The 19,920-nt window shown below is 47.1% G+C and overlaps 1 protein-coding gene across 1 annotated transcript in view; it reads left to right on the top strand.

Moving 5' to 3' along the window:
• The window catches only part of PYGB (glycogen phosphorylase B), a 150,689-nt gene extending 144,124 nt beyond the window's left edge, over positions 1–6,565 (top strand). The window contains exons 19-20 of the mRNA XM_077486189.1: positions 1,148–1,214; positions 5,115–6,565. Coding sequence (XP_077342315.1) covers positions 1,148–1,214; positions 5,115–5,267 — 220 coding nt within the window. The 3' untranslated portion in view covers positions 5,268–6,565. The remainder of the gene's footprint in view (positions 1–1,147; positions 1,215–5,114) is intronic.
• The last annotated feature ends 13,355 nt before the right edge of the window (positions 6,566–19,920 follow it).

Here is a 19,920-nt window from a genome sequence, read left to right as displayed (position 1 = left end):
GCTACAGTTTGTGTAGGTACTGATTTTTAATTTTTTGGAACCTTGTTGAAATTCTTTTTTAATATACAGTATAATATAAATATTTAAAAATTCATCATACACCAGCATCTACAAACCTGAATATCCGTTTTGGGTGGATGGACCCTTTAACTACCAAGTAATGCCATTACTGTTGGAAAGACCATGTTTTACTTAAATGTAAGTTATTTATTTTTTATTTAATCTTTATGACCAACAAAAATGAAAAACACTGAGGATACACATAATGAACTTCATCCTCAACATACTGTAAGGCAGGAATCGGTTATACAGATTAATACGAACAGCAGTAAGTCGAGAACTTCTTTCCGATGCGATGCTGACCTTTCCCAAATAGGAATAAACTACCTAGCTGGTATAGAGGCCTCCTAGGTTTGTATAGGTGTGTTTAATCAAGTATATATTGCCCCACGGAGCGAGTAACCATTCTAGGTTTCCGAGTCCGGCGCCCAATCCTGCATGTCCACAGTGGAGCGGGGGGGAGGGGGGTTCGAAGAACCTCTATCTGACCTTCTTCGGCCAGTATCTAGCCCATGGACAAGCAGGAGAAAGGTGTCACACCATTATGGACCCACCTCTCCATTACAGGAAAGGAGAGGGGTCATCAACCATTATAAAAGTGAACTTAGTAATAGTGAAGTGACTAATTTCCATCAGCTAGCATGGTCTAGGTCAGTGATGACGAACCTTGGCACCCCAGATGTTTTGGAACTACATTTCCCATGATGCTCCAGTACACTGCAGAGTGCCAGAGCATCATGGGAAATGTAGTTTCAAAACATCTGGGGTGCCAAGGTTCGCCATCACTGGTCTAGGTAAACATGTGCTGGTCCAAAACATAATATAAAAACCCAAAATAAAAGACATGAAAAATTGGGGAGAGAAGGAGGAGTTCTGTGCCCCGGCACGTACCCTTGTTGCTGCTTGAGAAATGCATGTAATTGCTCCCAACCATCGGTCAGCTTTTAAAAAGCAATAAAGATTAAAAAGTGGATATAGAACGGTGGTCTTGCCAGGTCTGGGGTCGCTATCCTAAATGTAAGTTATTTATAACATTTTTATAAAGTATGTTTACTGTATGCATTCTACTTTTTTTTTTTTTTTATAGGTTTAAGGTGTTTGCAGATTATGAAGCTTACATTAAATGCCAAGCGAAAGTGGACCAATTATATATGGTAAGACAGCAGGCAGCATTTAATTACACCCATGTTTATTTGCAGGCAGCACAGTGGCTTAGTGGTTAGCTGTTTTGCCTTGCAGCACCAGAATTCTTGGTTCAAAGCTCATTCAAGACACTATTTGCATGGACTTTGTTAAAATCTTTCTTCCTGTTTCAGCAGCCCAGAGGGGTGGGTGTGGAGTCTGAGCTTACATTGTGTGAGAGCTGATTGAAGAAAATAGAGCACACCTGTTCCACATAGGCAGAGGGACAAAGGAACATGAGAGCTGTATTCTGAATAAACAATCTCTCTGCTTATGTACTGCCTAAGCTCCCTCCCCGACACAAATGTCTTATTTAGTGTCTGAGAACTTGTCAGAAGTGATTCTGTTGATAACAGAGGAACAGCGCAATAGAAAAACTGGACTTAGAGCTTTTCAGAGAGATAGGTAAACACAACAGATGTGCTTAGGTCAAATTTCATGAATGGGGTTTATAACCACTTTAAGAGTTCCCTTCACTGAAACTAAGGGGCCTATCCCACACCTGCAAAACAACCCCACACCATAATCCCCCTCCACCAAATGATTTTGACCAGTGCACAAAGCAAGGTCCATAAAGACTTTGATGACAAGTTTGGGGTGGAGGAACTTGAGTGACCTGCACAGAGTCCTGACCTCAACTTGAAAGAACACCTTTGAGATAAATTGGACCGGAGACCTGCGAGCCAGGCCTTCTCGTCCAACATCAGTGCTTGACCTCACAAATGCACTTCTGGAAGAATGGTCAAGTATTCCCATAAACACACTCCTAAACCTTGTGGGATAGCCTTCCCAGAAGAGTTTAAGCTGTTACAGCTGCAAAGGGTGGGTCAGCTCAATATTGAACCCTCTGGACTAAGACTGAGATTCCATTAAAGTTCATGTGCTTATAAAGGCAGATGTCCCAATACTTTTGCCAATATAGTGTATAGTAAAATAAGCATTGAGCACATCACCAATTTTCTAGGTAAATATATTTCTAAAGGTGGTCGGTAACAACCCATGCAATCCATACAATCCATACATACAAAGAAACCAAAACAAACAAGTTCAGAAATTAAGTTATGTGTAATGAAATGGAATGACCCAGAGAAAAAGTATTGAGCATATGAAGAAAAGGAGGTGCAAAAAAGCATGGAAAGCCAAGACGCCAGCTGAAATCTATCAGAGAGAGAGAGAGTCCCCCCCTCTCTCTTTCTCTCTCTGTCCCCCTCTCTCTCTCTCTCTCTGTCCCCCCCCTCTCTCTCTCTGCCCCCCCCCTCTCTCTCTCTCTCTCTGTCCCCCCCCTCTCTCTCTCTCTCTGTCCCCCCCCCTCTCTCTCTCTCTCTGCCCCCCCCCCTCTCTCTCTCTCTCTGCCCCCTCTCTCTCTCTCTCTGTCCCCCCCCTCTCTCTGTCCCCCCTCTCTCTCTGTCCCCCCCCTCTCTCTCTCTCTGCCACCCCTCTCTCTCTACCCCTCTCTCTGTGTCTGTGCCCTCTCTCTCTGCCCCTCTCTCTCGCTCTCTCTGTGCCCCTCTCTCTCTGTGCCCCTCTCTCCTCTGTACCCCCCTCTCTCTCACTCTGTGCCCCCCTCTCTCTCTCACCCTCTCTCTGCCCCCCTCTCTCACCCTCTCTCTGCCCCCCTCTCTCTCACCCTCTCTCTGCCCCCCTCTCTCTCACCCTCTCTCTGCCCCCCTCTCTCTCACCCTCTCTCTGCCCCCCTCTCTCTCACCCTCTCTCTCACCCTCTCTCTCTGCCCCCTCTCCCTCTGCCCTCCCTCTTTCTCTCTCTGTGCCCCCCTCCCTGCTCTGGTCTTGCGCTCTGTCTCACTCTCTCTCTGCCTTTCTCTCTTGCCCTCTCTCTCTCTGCCTAACCTCCAACTCTGTGTGCCTGTCTTTTTTTTTCTCTGACTGTCTGTGTGTGTGTCTCTCTCTCTCTCTGGCTCCCCCCCCCCCCATCCTTGCAGGCAACAGCATGTGGTGAAAATTGTGTTTTCCCATATCTCACATGTTCCTCTTTTAAGAACGCTTATAAATAAAAAGCACCTTTAGAAATATATTTACCTAGAAAAAATGGTGACGTGTTGAATACTTATTTTACCCGCTGCGTTTACGCATAGACCGCGAGGGAAACAATTATTTCATCCCTTGCCGATTTTCTACATTTGCCCACTGACAAAGAAATGATCAGTCTATATTTTAACAGTGAGAGACAGAATAACAACAAAAATATCCAGAAAAATGTATTTAAAAAAAGTTCTAAATTGATTTGCATTTTAATGAGTGAAATAATTATTTGACCCCTTCCCCAAACATGACTTATTACTTGATGGCAAAACCCTTTTTGGCCATCAGAGTTCAGACGTTTCTTGTAGTTGGCCACCAGGTTTGCACACATCTCAAGAGGGATTTTGTCCCACTCCTCTTTGCAGATCCTCTCCAAGTCTTAAGCTTTCGGGGCTGACGTTTAGTAACTCGAACCTTCCGTTCCCTCCGTGGATTGTCTATGGGATTAAGGTCTGGGGACTGGCCAGGCCACGTCAGGACCTTTTAATGTGCTTCTTCTTGAGCCACTCCTTTGTTGCCTTGGCTGTGTGTTTTTTTTTTTTTTTGGTCATTGTCATGCTGGAATACCCATCCACAACCCATTTTCAATGCCCTGGCTGAGGGAAGGAGGTTCTCACCCAAGATTTGATGGTACATGGCCCCATCCATCGTCCCTTTGATGTGGTGAAGTTGCCCTGTCCCCTTAGCAGAAAAACGGTTGCATAATGTTTCCACCTCCATGTTTGATGGTGGGGATGGTGTTCTTGGGGTCATATGCAGCATTTTTCTCCCTCCAGACACGTTGAGTTGAGGCCAAAGAGCTTGATTTTGGTCTCATCTGCCCACAACACTTTCACCCAGTTCACCTCTAAATCATTCAGATGTTCATTCACAAACATCAGATGGGCCAGTACATGTGCTTTCTTGAGCAGGGGGACCTTGCGGGCACAGCAGGATTTCAGTCCTTCACCGTGTAGTGTGTTGCCAACTATTTTCTTGGTGGCTATGGTCCTGGCTGCCTTGAGAAACTCCACGAGGTGAGAACTTGCATGGAGCCCCAGACCGAGGGAGATTGACAGTTATTTTGTGTTTCCTCCATTTGCGAATAATCACACCAATGGTTGTCGCCCTCTCACCAAGCTGCTTGGTGATGGTCTTGTAGACCCTTTTAGCCTTGTCCCTGACATCCTTGGCCAGCTCTTTAGTCTTGGTCATGATGGAGAGATTGCTTCTGTGAACAGGTGTCTTTTATACATTAAGGTAGTGCTCCTAATCTCATCTTGTTATCTGTATAGAAATCACCTGGGAGCCAGTAATCTTGCTGATTTATAAGGGATCAAATACTTATTTTGTGCATTAAAATGCAAATCGCTTTAACTTTTTTGAAATTTGTTTTTCTGGGTTGAATGGGAGCTGTTCTCCCAGCGATCGGCCCGTGGAAGAGAGATGAGAGCAGGCGGCTGGATTATAAGAGCGCTGAGGAACATCGCTGTAACCGCTTTCATTAGAATTGCAGAGTATTCCCCGCACTCCCTATCTCACACAGCCCAGCCACCAGGCCCGGGTCCTTTGATAGACAGATCTCCCGTCCAATGCCGGGATGTGTGATGTATATTCTGCATAAAACATTTACGTGTCAATTCATGAGATAATTTATGTGACTGGTGGCGAGTAACCCTTAAGGGCTGGCTAGTAGCTCAGGACTTGAAATTTCGAGCCCTGTTATAGACTATTTCTTTGTCAGTGGGAAAACGTACAAAATCAGCAGGGGCGCAAAATACTCTTTTCCCTCACTGTATGTATGTATGTACTGTATGTTGCCTTCTGAAACATGTTGATATCTCTCTTTTGCAGAACCTCAGGGAATGGACCAAGAAAGTCATCAAGAATATTGCTTGCTCTGGCAAGTTCTCCAGTGACAGGACAATTAGTGAATACGCCACTGAAATCTGGGGAGTTGAGCCCTCCGCTGTGAAGATTCCTCCACCCAACATACCCAGGGAATAGATATATGGAGGTGCATGTGCTCACTGTTCTCTGCTGGTAGTTTGGTTGGCTCAGGATTAGTGTTTGTTCACCAGTTGTGATTGCTTTTCCCATCAGAGCATAGCCTTGTCATTGGGAAAACTTCCTGATTGTATTATCCAACACTGACTCTCTGCAGTTTAGCTGCTCACAATGTTAGGATTTGATCTTTATTCCAAGCCTGGCTATATAATTAGGCCAGAGCCCTGACATTGGCAAGACAATACAAAGGTCATATAAGTCATAGGCACTGCTTCCAAAATATATTAACTGAGGAAGCAAGGGCAGTCGCTGCTGTTTCTTTCGTAGAGAACACAAACCATATTCATGTTAAGTCATACAGGATTGAACCACTTGTAATCCACTGAATATTAATGAACCTTAGCTAGTATTTGTGCTCATTATATACACTGTTTTTAAATTGTTTCTTTTTATCCTGTATGAACAAATGGGAAGCACACGTGAGATGCTTCTCGTTCTGCATTTCACATTGACTCCATGTAGTACTGTTGTATCATATTGTTTTAAGTCCTATAGTATTAATAGTTTTATTTTTATTTTTATTCAGGTTTTAGATTTTGAACACCTCTGGACTTTTTGTCAGTGAGGCAATGCAGAGATTAGAGGCATTGTGCAGAATACAGTGACCCATAGGCGCAATCGCATTGCAGTCAGCTGTAGTTCAATTATAAATCATTTTGCATTTGTTCCTAGTGTTTACTGCACTGTTGCACATCATCTCTACTCTTTTGCACTGTCTTATTGAATAAGCCTACTTGTTAGAAAAACATAAGCGGCAATGGGGACAGTTTGGATATACAAGGCTTCATAATGAAGGACATTATCCCTTTGCAGAGTAGATATGTGACCTTAAATGGTAAGGACTAAAGTACTGTACCTCCAGGAGTAGACTGGTGCATAGAGTATGACATAAGCCATTAGAAAAGGCCCATTTAGAGTGTGAAGTACTGTAATAAAAGCAGTTTAGCTGAAACACAGTGGCACAGAGCAAACCTTTTCCCAACGCTGCAGTGGACCATCTGTAGGAATGTGGCTGTCATATCCTTGCTCTCCGCACAACCTGGTGAATGGGACATCGAGCAAGCTTGGTGTGAAACTTTGTAAATCATGTGTTTGTCTTTGCAAAAATGCCGTTGTTTTAGCATTTGTGTGTGTGTGCGCGATTTCAAAGTACTGTATTTCTAACTACAGATTTGCACGTTAACTCCACTTTCATGTTTGTGAGTCTTCTTCCTTTAATAAAACTAGTATCTACTCTATCAGACTATTGAATGTTGTTGTTTTTTATAGTTAAATAGCATGCCATTGCCCAATAAGGACACAGGTTGCAAAGAAAACACGATGGGGAAGGGATTGAACCTTTGCTTTGTTGTGTCCCATCAATGGTGGTATGAAGAAAGGAAACACATTTTTCTAGTGGTGGAGACCCAACAAAAACAGCCAAATGGGTATTCTAAATCTTACCCACCCAAAACTAAAATGGTTAGAGCTCCATCATATCCTGTTTAATAATGTAAAAGGTTTTGAGTATGAAAGAAAAAGCTCAGAGCAAGCAACATAACTCAGAGGCAGGGGTCTGATTGGCTGCAGTGTGGAATACCTTTTACATTATATTTTCCAATTTTTATTTATAAGGTATAATAGTAATGTTAGTGACACAAACCCCATACTTTGGTTGTCATAGTTAAAGTACCTGCTATAAGAGCAATATTGATTGCTAATGCTGAGCTTCTTCTGCTAGAAGCTGCACACTGCAGTGGCACATAACAAAGGGGCTGAGATGTTGTTACCATTGACCGAATATGGCCATAACTGGACATTGTCATTGACAAAATATTGCTATGTGGTCGTATTAGGTCAATTATGTTGCCCACACCCTCTCTCCTTTGTTCTGTGCAGCTCTGAGGTGAGAAATTCCATGGCAACCACTAACTGGGAGAACAGGGACTGGTTTGGCCCGACTCTTAGCTCATTCTTACTGCCTATGTGCCCAATGGGGAATCTGACCCTTGTCTTACACATAAGTCAAGCCAGTTAATTATAAAACTTTTTTTATTTTTTTATTGGGATATGGAGAGCACACTGAAGAAAAGACAGGATGGGAATATACAAATTCAACAGAAAAGTGGACCCTGGTGGAAACAAAACTCAGGGCCTCAGTACTGCATGGCCACAGCAATATCTACCATCCTGAACACTAATATAGAAAGGAATATACTATATCTTGTATTGAAAAGCACAAAATACAGTATTTTAAAAAAAAATCCTCACCATGCAAGTCTTAGTTACAACCAAAACAGACAATTTTTTTCCATTATAATTACAGTTTATACTGTAAAGAATGCAGAAAACTAAGGTACATTTTCACTAGGTATTAAAGTGAACCTGTATTTTTCCCAAACCTAGGCTAACTATAATTTTCTCTGTAGAGCTTAGGTAGCATGTACTAACCCTCCATCCACTTCTAATTTTACTGGAAGCCTGATTTGAATAGTGCCCAGTAAATATCAATGGGTATGAAGGAACATGTAACACTTCCCTTGCCTCCCCACAATGCAGCATTTGGTGCCTTAGGGGCTGGTAACTGGCTGGCCCTAGCACTGTCCCTGCAGAGCATGACAAAACTTGCACATGAATTTTAGGATGGATGCTGGTGGATATGAGTACCCTGTAAATATTTACTCTAGTAGTTGACCTTTATACATTGCCATCCATGCCAAGGGCTGCTGAAGTTTAGAATAAGCCAGATAGAGATTCTGTTGGTCCAGTCAGACTGGTTGGCTTGCACAATGAAATGTAATCAACAAGCATATAGCATCAGCAAGCAATAAGTAGTCTGGCCATACAGGATGCTTTAGTGTCTAGGGCATAGGGAAGCCTGTGGGTTTGGGGGGGTTACATTTTTTCTTGTGGTTTGGGGGAGCTTGGAGGTTTGAAATTATTCTCTGGGGCTTAGGAGTGTGGGGTTTGAAATGATTATCTGGGGCTTAGAGGAGTGTGGGGTTTTCAACTATACTCCGGGCTTTAGAAGGACCTGGGAGGTTAACATTTATTCCCTGGGTTTGAGAGCCTGGGGGTTTGCACTTAATTCTGAGGTTTAAGGGAGCCCTGGGGGTTTTCATTTATTCTCTAGACTTTAGGGGAGCCCGGCAGTCTGCACGTATTCTCTGGGCATTAAAGGAGCTTGGGTGTTTGCACTCCTTCTCTGAGGCTTTGAGGAGCCTGGGGGTTTGCACCTATTCTCTGGGACTTAGAGGTGGCAGTAGGTTTTCACTTATTCTCTGGGGCTTAGAAGAGTCTGGGGTTTTGCACTCCTCCTCGGAATTTGCATGTTAGCTCTGAGTAGGAGATGTTCGCCCTTGAAACGCATTCACTATCCCATATTCGCTATTGATTGTTGGTAGTGTTGGAGAGCACTTCTGTCATTAATTTCAGACATGGAAGACATAAGGGGAGACGGCCCCAGGGGCAGGATTAAAGCTATCGACCCTCCTCCTGCTCCCAGCAGCTTCAGTTTTTATTTTGCCCAGCAAGGAGAATGACCTAGGAAACCCTGCGGGCCTCTCGGTCCATATATTTGCTGCAGGTTTGCTGCTTTTTGCGCAAGATGAAAGATCCTTAGATCTTCTATTAACTGCCGGCTGGGTGACAGGCTGGTTAATGATATCCTTGTCCGGCCATCGCGTGTGAGCAGGCTGCAGCTAAGGCTCGTCAGGCCAAGACATGCCTCAGCTCCAGAGGTGGTCGGTGAGCTTCAATGCTCCGGGGTATACATATGACCAGGCTACTGATGTCTGGATCACAGTATACCGAGGCCAACAGCTACCCTGTAACTGCGCAGGAGTAGGTCTGTGATGGAATGTCTCCCAGCTCTTCAGGACTGGTAAGTACGGCTCTCCCTGCTTCGGTGGGGTGAGCAGCTGGGCATTCCCTGGGGGTTGATTCGGGGGCCACCTCACCTCCCTATCTTCTCTCCCAAGTCCCTATCACCCCCTCCTTCCCCCTTCAGAGGGGGGTGTCTGCATGCGCTGCGGGCGGTGTGTGTGTGTGTGTGTGTGTCGCTGTTTCTCACCTGTGGGGGCTCTGTGTGGCTGGCGTTAGTCCTGGTCCAGGTCTTGTGGAGGTTGTTCTGACTGTTAGCAGGCAGCACGTTTTTATTTTTTTCTCTGTCACCGCATGGCGCCATTCCGGTGGCCATTTTTGATTTGGGAAAGCTGTAAATTCCCCTGGTGAGCTTCAGCAGCCATTTTCTTTAGGATTTCCTATTGATTACATTGGCGGCCATTTTCTTAAAGCCTGAGCGCTATTTTCACCGTTTTGTGGCAGCATTACATGTGCTTTCACTTGCTGCTTGTGTGCAGGACGCTGGATGGCTCTTTGCTGAATGCTGAAGCTGCTCTGCAGATCGTTGCACCGCTGTTTATAGCTGCTGCTGACACAGTTTTCTCCTCTCTGCAACTGGGAACCTCCTAGGGACTACAGGCACTGCTGTGGCTTTCACAGAATGCCCCAGGGTTGTGAGTCTAGCACTAAGTAACCCCCCCACGTGGCTGCAGCAGGAGGGTGGGACCTTCACTGTCCTAAGTCCCTTTGCAGGTGGCAGACAGGCTAGGGTCAGCATGGCTTCAGAAACTGGTGTTTCTTCCCCCGAAATCCAGGCTATAGCAACCGGGTCACCTGCAGTTAGCGCGGTGTGCATGGACACCCTGACGGCGGTCCTTGACTTCTATGTTGCTAAGATGGAGGCGGCACATGGCAGGAAAGGTGCACGTAAGAGGCCCCTGCCCCCCCCCCCCCCCCGTCCTCTGGGGAGAGCTCTGATGCAGACTTGGGCCCTGCTGCGGCCGGAGACCCCTACTCTGACCTATCAGACGTGGCTGACCAGGACCGTTCGGACAGTGATTCCCCGTCCGGGTCCGGGCACGACAAGGTGCTTGTTGGAGCACTTATCACAGCTGTGCGTGATACCCTGAAGATTCAGGAGCCAGCAGATTCCTCTGCTGATGTACCGGTCCCCTTTGTGTCCCACAAGCCAGCACGTTCACCTAAGGTGTTCCCGTATTTGACTTATTTTTACAAATTCATCTACAGGGAATGGGGTCGCCCGCAATGGACCTTTTAGGTCCCCAAAAATCTGGCGGTGCATTACACCTTTGAGGAAAGCCTTCTCAAGAAGTGGTCGGCTCCTCCGGTCGTGGACCCCCCAGTATCCAGGTTAAATAAAGTAACCACGATCCCGGTTGAGGGGACTCCTGCATTCAAGGATCCCACGCACAGGAAGGCAGAGGCAGTGGCTCGTTTCTTGTTTACGGTTGTGGGGTCAGCCGTGCGACCTGTACTGGCATCCGCACTGGTGTCGCAGACACTGACTGAGTGGCCTCCCCTGTCTGCGTAGAGCTAGCAGACCAACTAGTGCATGGCCTTAAGTACGTTTGTGACGCAGCCCTGGATACTCTCCCCCTGTTATCCAGGGCTTCAGTGTCAGCTGTGGTGCTGAGGCGCCTCATTTGGCTGAAATGCTGGTCTGCTGACCAGGCATCCAAGAAAGCCCTGACGGATCTTCCCTTCCTTTGTGACTGGCTCTTTGGAGCCTCGTTGGATGACATTATTAAGAATGCCACGGGTGGTAAGAGTACTCTACTCCCACAGGCCAGGAAGGCTAAGGAGCCACGTTGTAGGCAAGGGCCCTCTTTTTCCACTCACAAGTGGCTTTTTTGTCCGACCGGTGCTTCAACAAAATGCCCCCAGCCCGACAGGACACCCACGGACAGTCAGAAGCGTCCCTGGACCCGTAACCCTAACAAGCCTGCGAACAAAAGTGCTACCGCATGAAGGTTTGCCCCCACCCATGTCTCGGGTGGGGGGTCATCTTCGTGAGTTTGCAGCCCGGTGGACCTCCCGGTTTCCCGACCAATGGGTCTGCGATCTGATTTCCACAGGCTACGAGTTTCTCTCTTGACTGCCAAACAGATTCTTCCCCTCCAGCATACCCGTGTCCCCGGTTCGCCGGGAGGCCCTGTTAGGGGTGGTGAGGGACTTGCTGAATCAGGGGATGATTGTACGAGTTCCAGAATCGGAATGCTTCCAGGGGTTCTACTCAAATCTGTTTGTAGTTCCCAAGAAGGAAGGGGTACGTCCAATCTTGGACTTGAAGGCCCTGAATCACTTTGTGAAAGTGCAGAGGTTCAGAATGGAATCAGTTCGCTCAGTAGTCTCTGCACTCCATCAAGGGGACTTCCTGGCGTCCTTGGACATCCAGGATGCGTACCTGCACATACCCATATGCCTTTGGCATCAAAAATTTCTGCGTTTGGCCCACTATCAGTTTGTGGCTCTTCCTTTTGGCCTGGCATCAGCCCCCCGAGTCTTTACTAAAGTACTGGCTCCAGTTTTGGCATTGCTGAGACCACACGGGATCGCGATCGTGGGTTACCTAGACGTTCTCCTCTTGAGAGCTTCTTCCACCTCAGAATTAGTGGAGGATGGTGCGATCACCTTGCAGACCCTGCAAGAATTTGGGTGGCTGTTGAACCTAAAGAAGTCGGTGGTGGTACCGACTCAGTGTCTGGAGTACATGGGGTTACTGTTGTACTCCAGGGAAGCGAGGGTTCTTCTCCCCTCAGACAAATTGAGGACTCTCAGATCGGCGGTGAATCTACTGATGAGCCGCAAGTGGTCGTCGCTCCGCTTTTGCATGTGAGTACTGGGGCTCATGGTTGCCTCCTTCGAGGCGGTACCTTATGCCCAGTTCCACACAAGAGTCCTGCAGAAGGAAATTCTGATGAAGTGGGACAAATCTCCGTTGTCCCTGGATCGACAGATCCAGGTGAGTCAGCGAGTCAGGGACTCCCTGATCTGGTGATTGAGGTCCCCGGCGGTTCAGTCCGGGAAATCGTTCCTTCCTCTGACATGGACGGTGATCACTATGGATGCCAGTCTGTCCAGCTGGGGTGGAGGCTCAGGGGCTATGGACGGCGGAGGAATCCAAGTTGCCGATCGAAATAAGAGCGATAAGGCTATGCCTCCACACATGGTCGATGATTCTTCAAGAGCATCCGATCAGAATACAGTCAGACAACGCCACGGCTGTGGCGTACATAAATCACCAAGGAGGAACAAGAAGCTCAGCCGCTGCTCAGGAGGCCGATCACATACTTCGATGGGCATAGCGACATGTACCGGCCAATCGGCCATTTACATCCCAGGGGTGGAGAATTGTCAGGCGGACTATCTGAGCCGACAGATGCTGGACCCAGGAGAATGGGCATTGCATCCAGAGGTGTTCAGGCTGCTGTGCCTGAGGTGGGGCACACCAGATGTGGATCTACTGGCCTCCCGTCTCAATCGGAAGGTACCGAGATTCGTGGGCAGACGCGTCAGACGCGCTGGTGGCTCCGTGGGATCAGTACCAGCTGATCTACGCCTTTCTTCCGCTAAGACTGTTGCCACGTCTGGTTCGCAGAGTTGAAGCCGAGGGGATTCCAGTAATCCTGGTTGCCCCAGATTGGCGTCAGCGGGCCTGGTACGCAGACCTGGTGCGCCTGGTGGCAGATGCTCCCTGGTGACTACCGTTGCGAGAGGACCTCCTATCTCAACGGCCAATCTTTCACCCTGCTTTACCATCGCTGGCTTTAACGGCCTGGCTGTTGAAAGCCAGGTGTTAAGGAACCGGGGTCTGTCGGACTCTGTGATTCCAACTATGCTGAGGGCGCGGAAATCTTCTTCCAGGAAGATATACCATTGTACTTGGAAGGCCTATATCTCCATGTCAGAGGAGAAAGGGTGGCATCCGCGCTCTCTCTCTATATCCAGGATCCTGCTGTTTCTTCAGCAAGGTGTAGACCAGAGGTTGGCGTTGAGCACCATCAAGGGGCAAATTTCAGCTCTGGCTGTCTTTTTCCAGCGACCCCTAGCCTCTCACTCAATAGTGAGTACTTTTGTTCAGGGGGTGCGACCTGTAGTCCCTCAGGTGCGTCCTCCGTTACCTCCGTGGGATTTGAACCTGGTGTTGGCGCTTCAGAAGCTGCCGTTTCAGAATATCAAGGAGATTCCTCTGTTGACCCTTTCACAGAAGGTGGTCTTTCTAGTGGCCATCACATTGGCCAGGAGGGTCTCGGAACTGGCGGCCTTCTCCTGCAAGTTGCCTTATCTGGTCATCCACAGGGATAAGGTGGTGTTGCGTCCGCAACCGGCCTTTCTACCGAAGATGGTTTAGGCTTTTCATATCAAAGAGGACATTGTATTGCCATCGTTGTGTCCTAAGCCGAAGCACCCCAAGGAGGTGGCCCTTCACGCTCTCAATGTGGTTAGGGCTCTGAAGGTGTACTTGTCTGCCACAGCTTCCTTTTGGAAGTCAGACTCACTGTTTGCAGACGCACTGGTGGCTGGTCCTAAGAAGGGCATGGCGGTCTCGTCGGCCACCGTTTCCAGGTGGATCAAACAGACTGTAGTCCAAGCCTACGCCTTGAAGGGGCAGGTGCCTCCCTTTCCAGCCACAGCCCACTCTACAAGAGCAATCGGAACATCTTGGGCCTTCCGACACCAAGCGCCTGTCGCTCAGGTGTGTAAGGCGGCGACCTGGTCGTCTGTCCATACGTTTACCAAGTTCTACAAGGTAGACGTCAGTGCATCGGCTGATGCTGGTTTTGGCCGCAAAGTTTTGCAGGCAGCCGTGCAGTTGCTATTGATTTTTTTCCCTGTTTTTTTCGATTAAAACACAGTACTGTTTCGTTAATGCACTGTTGCATTACTTCTGTAATGTTGCGGTCTTGCGGATCACTCCTGTTGAGGATGCCCGGTTATATGGTGGAATTTTCCACACACTGCTGTTTTTTTGTGAGTTTAGTTTCACTAGTTCCCACTTGCCTTGGTGGATGAAGTTTTACTGCTGTTTTTTTTCCCACCCCTCATTTGGCACTGCTTGGGGACGTCCCATTTAGTTACAGAGAGGAGCTGTCGGTCAGTGAATATAGGAGAAAATAGGATTTTTTTACTCACTGTAAAATCCTTTTCTCTGTAATTCACCGACCGACACAGCACCCACCCCTCCTTTTTTCTACGTTATACTGCTTGTTGATGTACTGAAGCTGCTGGGAGCAGGAGGAGGGTTGATAGCACAGGGTCTGCCCCCCTGGGGCGGGATTAAAGTTCTGTGTATTGTGTAACAATTTTGTCTAGTTTCTCCTAATGGCAGGCTATACAACCCATTTAGTTACAGAGAGGAGCTGTGTCGGTCGGTGAATTACAGAGAAAAGGATTTTACAGTGAGTACAAAAATCCTATTTTGTTGACTCATGGTAGCTGTGTGAATCTGCAATTGGGTCGGGGTAATCCAGGTCAGGCTGGAAGGCTCTGCAGGGCAGGTCTCTGTTGCCTCCCCCTGGTTAAAGAAGCTTTTGGAAGTTAGTGGGCAGAGGGTAGGAGGTTCTGATCTGCATACTTGAGGGAATCTGGCCAATCCCCAGGCAGAAAGCCCTGGCATGATGGCTGGGTAAGCCTTTAAATATCATGGAGCCTGGCCAGCAGGGCAGTCAGGTAGAAGATGGGGGACTGAGGTTGCTGTCGTGTGGCCTGGGAGGAAACCCTGGGTCTGGGGGGTCTGCCTCTAGGCTGGAGCTGGGTAAAGGAAGGAGAGTAGGCCTAAGAGAGGAATCATCATTCCCTTTTGAGTCTCATGCAGAAAATATCTAGGCTGGCATGGGAGGATCTGATCAATTGGAGGCCTGAACAGAGTTCTTGCCCAGTGCAGCGGGGAGCAAAGGACAGTGTGAAAACCTCAGCACACCTAGGGGCATACATGGGGAGAGACTGCCAAACATAGCATACTTTCTAGGGACATCATTGTGCTAAATCCCTAACCCTTGTCCTGGTGCATTCTTCAGAAGCAGTCAGGTGGGCTGATAGTATCTACAAGCATCAGAACTGTGTGAAGTTCTACTGAGGAGGAGACACTATACTCTCATATACAGTTTGGGACTTTGTGCTATTTTACTAAACAGGGACTGAGAGCTCCTGGTTCCTAAAGAACTTTTGCACTGATCCATAGAGACTGCGATTATTCCAGAGGGAGTATATAGTCTAGGATCTTCATTTTTGTGTGTACATAAAGAAGGAAGTTTGTCCTCATCTGTTCTTCAAGTCAAGTTGGGCATCCCATAATACCCCTATACCTTATCCAAGTTCCTTTCCCCCAAATAAACAACAAAAACAAGCCCATGGTCTGATTTCTTGTGTCTGGATGCAAGTTGGAAATGCGTGTTACCTGACTGCAGGAATGGGGGGAATCCATATCCAGCGGCTCATTTGGGGTTAGACAGTATGCCTGTGATTTTTATTTATTTGTGAGTACTTTAACACCTTCCCGCCCTGCCTATAGCAGAATGATGACCAGGCGGGGGCTCTGTTGTCCTGACTGGATGTTATATGATTCATTTCAGAACAAGCCGCTGAGACGGCACCCAGGTTCTCGCAGCGCGGCGATCGGTGGTGTGGTGTGTTGTCCGGACACACCGCATCTCCGATTGTGGTAAAGGGCCTATGACGTAGGCTCTTTACCACATAAACAGCTGTGACCAATCACAGGTGATCATAGTGTATAAAGGAAGTGCCGGTTGTCTGCATTCCTCTACTTGCGCTGACAGGGCGAGAGTAGAGAAGAGCTGATAAGCGGCTCTCCTTACGGGTTTGCGCTGATAATCCGTGCATTGATTATCAGTGCAGCTCCATTAATGAAGCCTGCTAGTGCCCACCAGTGATGCCAATCAGTGCTGCCCATCAGTGAATGAGAAAAGTTACTTATTTTCAAAATTTTGTAACAAACTAAAACTTTTTTTTTTTTTCAAAATTCTTCTGTCTTTTTTAATTTGTTTAGCAAAAAATAAAAAAATAAACTCAGTGGTGATTAAATGCCACCAAAAGAAAGCTCTATCTGCCTTAAAAAAAATAATAAAAAAAATTAAAATTTGGGTACAGTGTTGCATGACCGTGCAAGTGTCATTCAAAGTGTGGTGGCACTGAAAGCTGAAAATTGGCCTGGGCAAGATGGGGCTGAAAGTGCCCAGTATCGAAGTGGTTAAAACATTTAACAATTCAGTGGTGTCAGAAGGTGAGGCACTAGGCATTCCCTCTTTTCTTTGTTTTTCTAAGTATTAGGGGAGCGTGAGGGTTTACACTTTTTCTCTGGGCATTAGAGTCGCCTGGGAATTGCACTTCTCCCCAGAACCAACGTACAACCTTTTTGCAAATGGAGTACATGGACTGTATGTGCCTTTGCAAACCTTTGACCACTTCTTTTCAAAGAAATTTGGCAACTTCTTGGTCATTTTAAAGCTTTTCACAAAAGATATCACTTGAAAACACTAAAATCTTTACAAATGAGAGAAGATACCTAATCCATGGGAATATGCAAATACAGTATACACATTCACCTCTTTAATTTGAGGAGCTGAAGATTGAGTTTGCATCAAACCGCATGAAAAGATTTACTTGCAGAAATAGGGGAATCAAACTAGAACACTACAGATTTCGGTCACGTCTGCGCTGCCTGTTGCTTTTTAAAGTACACAGAAGAGGCGACATTCTTGCTTGTATTCGAGCTTGTCTGAGATTCTGCTGACATACTGAAGGAAAGTTTTTTTTTCTGTCCTGGCAAGTTCACAACAAGCTCATTGTAACTGTGTTGACTGCCATTTAATAGAACAGAAGGGAGTTCGGGGCATGAAATACACACCCTTTGGGGCCCCTTCATTAAGTAGGAAATACTCTTTCTAAATATCTTACCACATTTTTAATTAAAATAATCCAATGTATAAAGAAACACTTTCAGATTTATTGAATTGCATTGTAACTGTACAGTCTTCCATCATGTTGTAAAGTGCTGCGCAAACTCTTGGCGCTTTATAAATCTTGTATAATAATAATTTCTAAAACTTAACAAGATACTGTTTTGTAAAATACTGATAAAATGTTTACTATTAGCATCTCAGTTGGCTTTAATTGTTGTTCTTCAGATCCAGAGTCAATGCTAAAATTCTTTGCATGCAGCTCCAAACCTCCCAAACTGCGAAAACCAATTTCAGAGAGGTGGCGCTCTACCCCCCCCCCCCCCCCCCCCCCACTACCAATTCAACACAACTGAAGGATAATCAAATGAAGTCACACAGTCATTCACACAGCCAGTTGCATACCTGGTGACCTGGAGTGGAAGTCTGGAACGCTTCACGTGATACAGGCAGGCCGGTGGCAGCTAACAGCATTCATCTCCTTCCCCAAGCAGCAACCAAAGACAGGAAGCACTGTAAGGGGGTGGAGCCAATCTAAATGGAACAGGCAGGTCGTGGGTGGGCCGCCTCTCACTCTGCTCTCAATGCTGCTGGCTCCTGTCCTGGAAGCTGCAGCTGGCTCTGACTGGACAAGTGAAGACATGTCTGGACTTTGGAGAGGTGCAGAGGTGGAGCAGCGAGACTGAGCACTGTCAGCCAGAGCCTCCCACAGCCCAGGCCATTGCTCCCAGAGGTCAGTAGGTTTAATAGCAGGCATCGGCAGCAAAACTACAGTGGATCACCCCTGCAGCCGGGATATCGTGCGGGTGTAGGGGAGCCGCAGCTGAGATGTGGGAGACTTGGGATGTCTGCAGCGCTTTAGGAAGTGTTGGTTGTCTGTCTTTCCCTGCTGTGGTTCCTCCTCCAGTCACTACATCATAGCTCCCCAACTATCCCTGAATTGGAACAAAGCCCCCCTGTCCCTCTTTCCTCCTCATTTGTCCCTCATTTTGGTCTGATCATTTTGAGTGACTGGTGCCCAACTTATTTCTCACCCCACCACACACAAAGAACCAAACCCTGAGATGGAAATGTTAGCCTGATACACTACTTAGGGCACATTTCTCAGTATTCCAAGAAGAGGACTGCCTCATTTTCATTCCCTTCAACAGTCTATTTAAACTGAAAAACAAAACCATGGGTAGCAGATTGCTGTAGTGGAAAACACTGAATTGGTAGCCTCAATGCATGATCAGCAGGTTCAGACAGGCCATAGGACACATTTAGGGCCGCAAAACAAGAGCTGGCTAATGCATGGGTCCTCAACCCCTGGGCTGTAGACTGGTATTGATTCATGGCCTGTTAAAGAATAGTCCTGTCCAGCGCTCAGTCCCACTGTGGGGCCTAATGCAGACTGCGGTCGCTGCTCACCTGTAATATAAGACTCCACTGCAAAAGAGCACCAGCCTCCCCGTGAATGCCTGAAACACCCCCCCCCCCCCCCCCGAAACTGTTAGCCCTTTTATTTCTATTGCAATGGATTTGCACAGAACAGCCCAGATCCTCCTTTTCTAGGGCACCTGAGCCGAGACAAAACTCCCAGTGTCCATTCAGACATGGAGCCCCGGTTCGGCCCCGTCCTTCTCTCTCCTGATTGGCTAACTGACTTTGACAGCAGCAGGAGCCAGTGGTGATGCTGCTGTGTCCCAGCCAATCAGGAGGGAGGGTCCCGGATGGTTGAGTTACTCATAGAGATGGGGCTCAGGCAGGTATGAGGGGGGCTGGTGTGTCTGCTGCACGCAGAAGGCTTTTTATCTTAATGCATAGACTGCATTAAGATAAAAAAAACCTGCCTTTACAACTCCTTTCATTCACAGCATTTTTTTTTTTTTTTTACACATGTCTAAAACTTTTTTTGCACAGTAGTGCATGTTCCACTCTCAGTTAAGGCTAAAACATCACCAGCTACAGTAAATAAAACATCATACATAAAAATAAAAATAAATATTTCACATAGTGTAGTAAAATAGAAAAATTGCTTAAAGCGGGAGTCCGCCGGGAGTTCTGCAGCTACAATTACTGCAGCTGCTGACTTTTAAAATAATGACACTTACCCGCCCAGCGCGCCCGCAATATCAGCACCCGAAGCCGATCTCTCGATCGTCTCTCGGGTGCTGCCGCCGCCATCTTGGGTATGGGAATCAGGAAGTGGAGCCTTTCGGCTTCATTTCCCGGTTCCCTACTGCGCATGCGCGAGTCGCGCTGCGCAATAATGATGGTCCCCGCTGTCTCTGGGATCCGTGTGTTTCCCAGCAGGCAGCGGGGGACTTTCGGAAAGGGGCGTACCTTCTGCAGAATCTACGCCGGAAGTGGGTGCAGATACCTGTACTGTACAGGTACCTGCACCCCCCTCCCCCCTGAAAGGTGCCAATTGTGGCGCCGGAGGGGGGGAGGATTCCAATGAGCGGAAGGTCCACTTTAGGGTGGACCTCCGCTTTAAAGTATTGAAATGCACTGCACTCACATAAAAAGGCCTGCTCCTAGTGTCTAAATCCCAGATACTTCTGGGTTCTCACTTTGTGCTGTATTGTTCAAACATATTTTTAGATTTGGTTCCTCATTTTAATTTCCCTCCTAAACATATATTTATGTGTACATATTTACATATTAACTTTATGAACATGTTCAATGAAAAATCATCTTTGTAAATGTAGCGCCGGCTCCTGAATAGCACGCGCTATGTTTTTGAAATTTAATGTTACACCTGAACTGCAGTTTGGTTTGGGTATAATTATTCCAAATTTTGAACTCAGCATCAGTCTGACGGGACTATAGGGTGCCCGGGTGGCACTGTC

This window comes from Lithobates pipiens, unplaced genomic scaffold (assembly GCF_037356315.1).
Source record: "Lithobates pipiens isolate NorthernLeopardFrog02 unplaced genomic scaffold, aLitPip1_a1.2 Scaffold_18, whole genome shotgun sequence".
NCBI classification, from domain to species: Eukaryota; Metazoa; Chordata; class Amphibia; order Anura; family Ranidae; genus Lithobates; species Lithobates pipiens.
The sequence above is the reverse complement of the archived record's forward strand: the minus strand, read 5'-3'. Positions and strand labels throughout refer to the sequence as shown.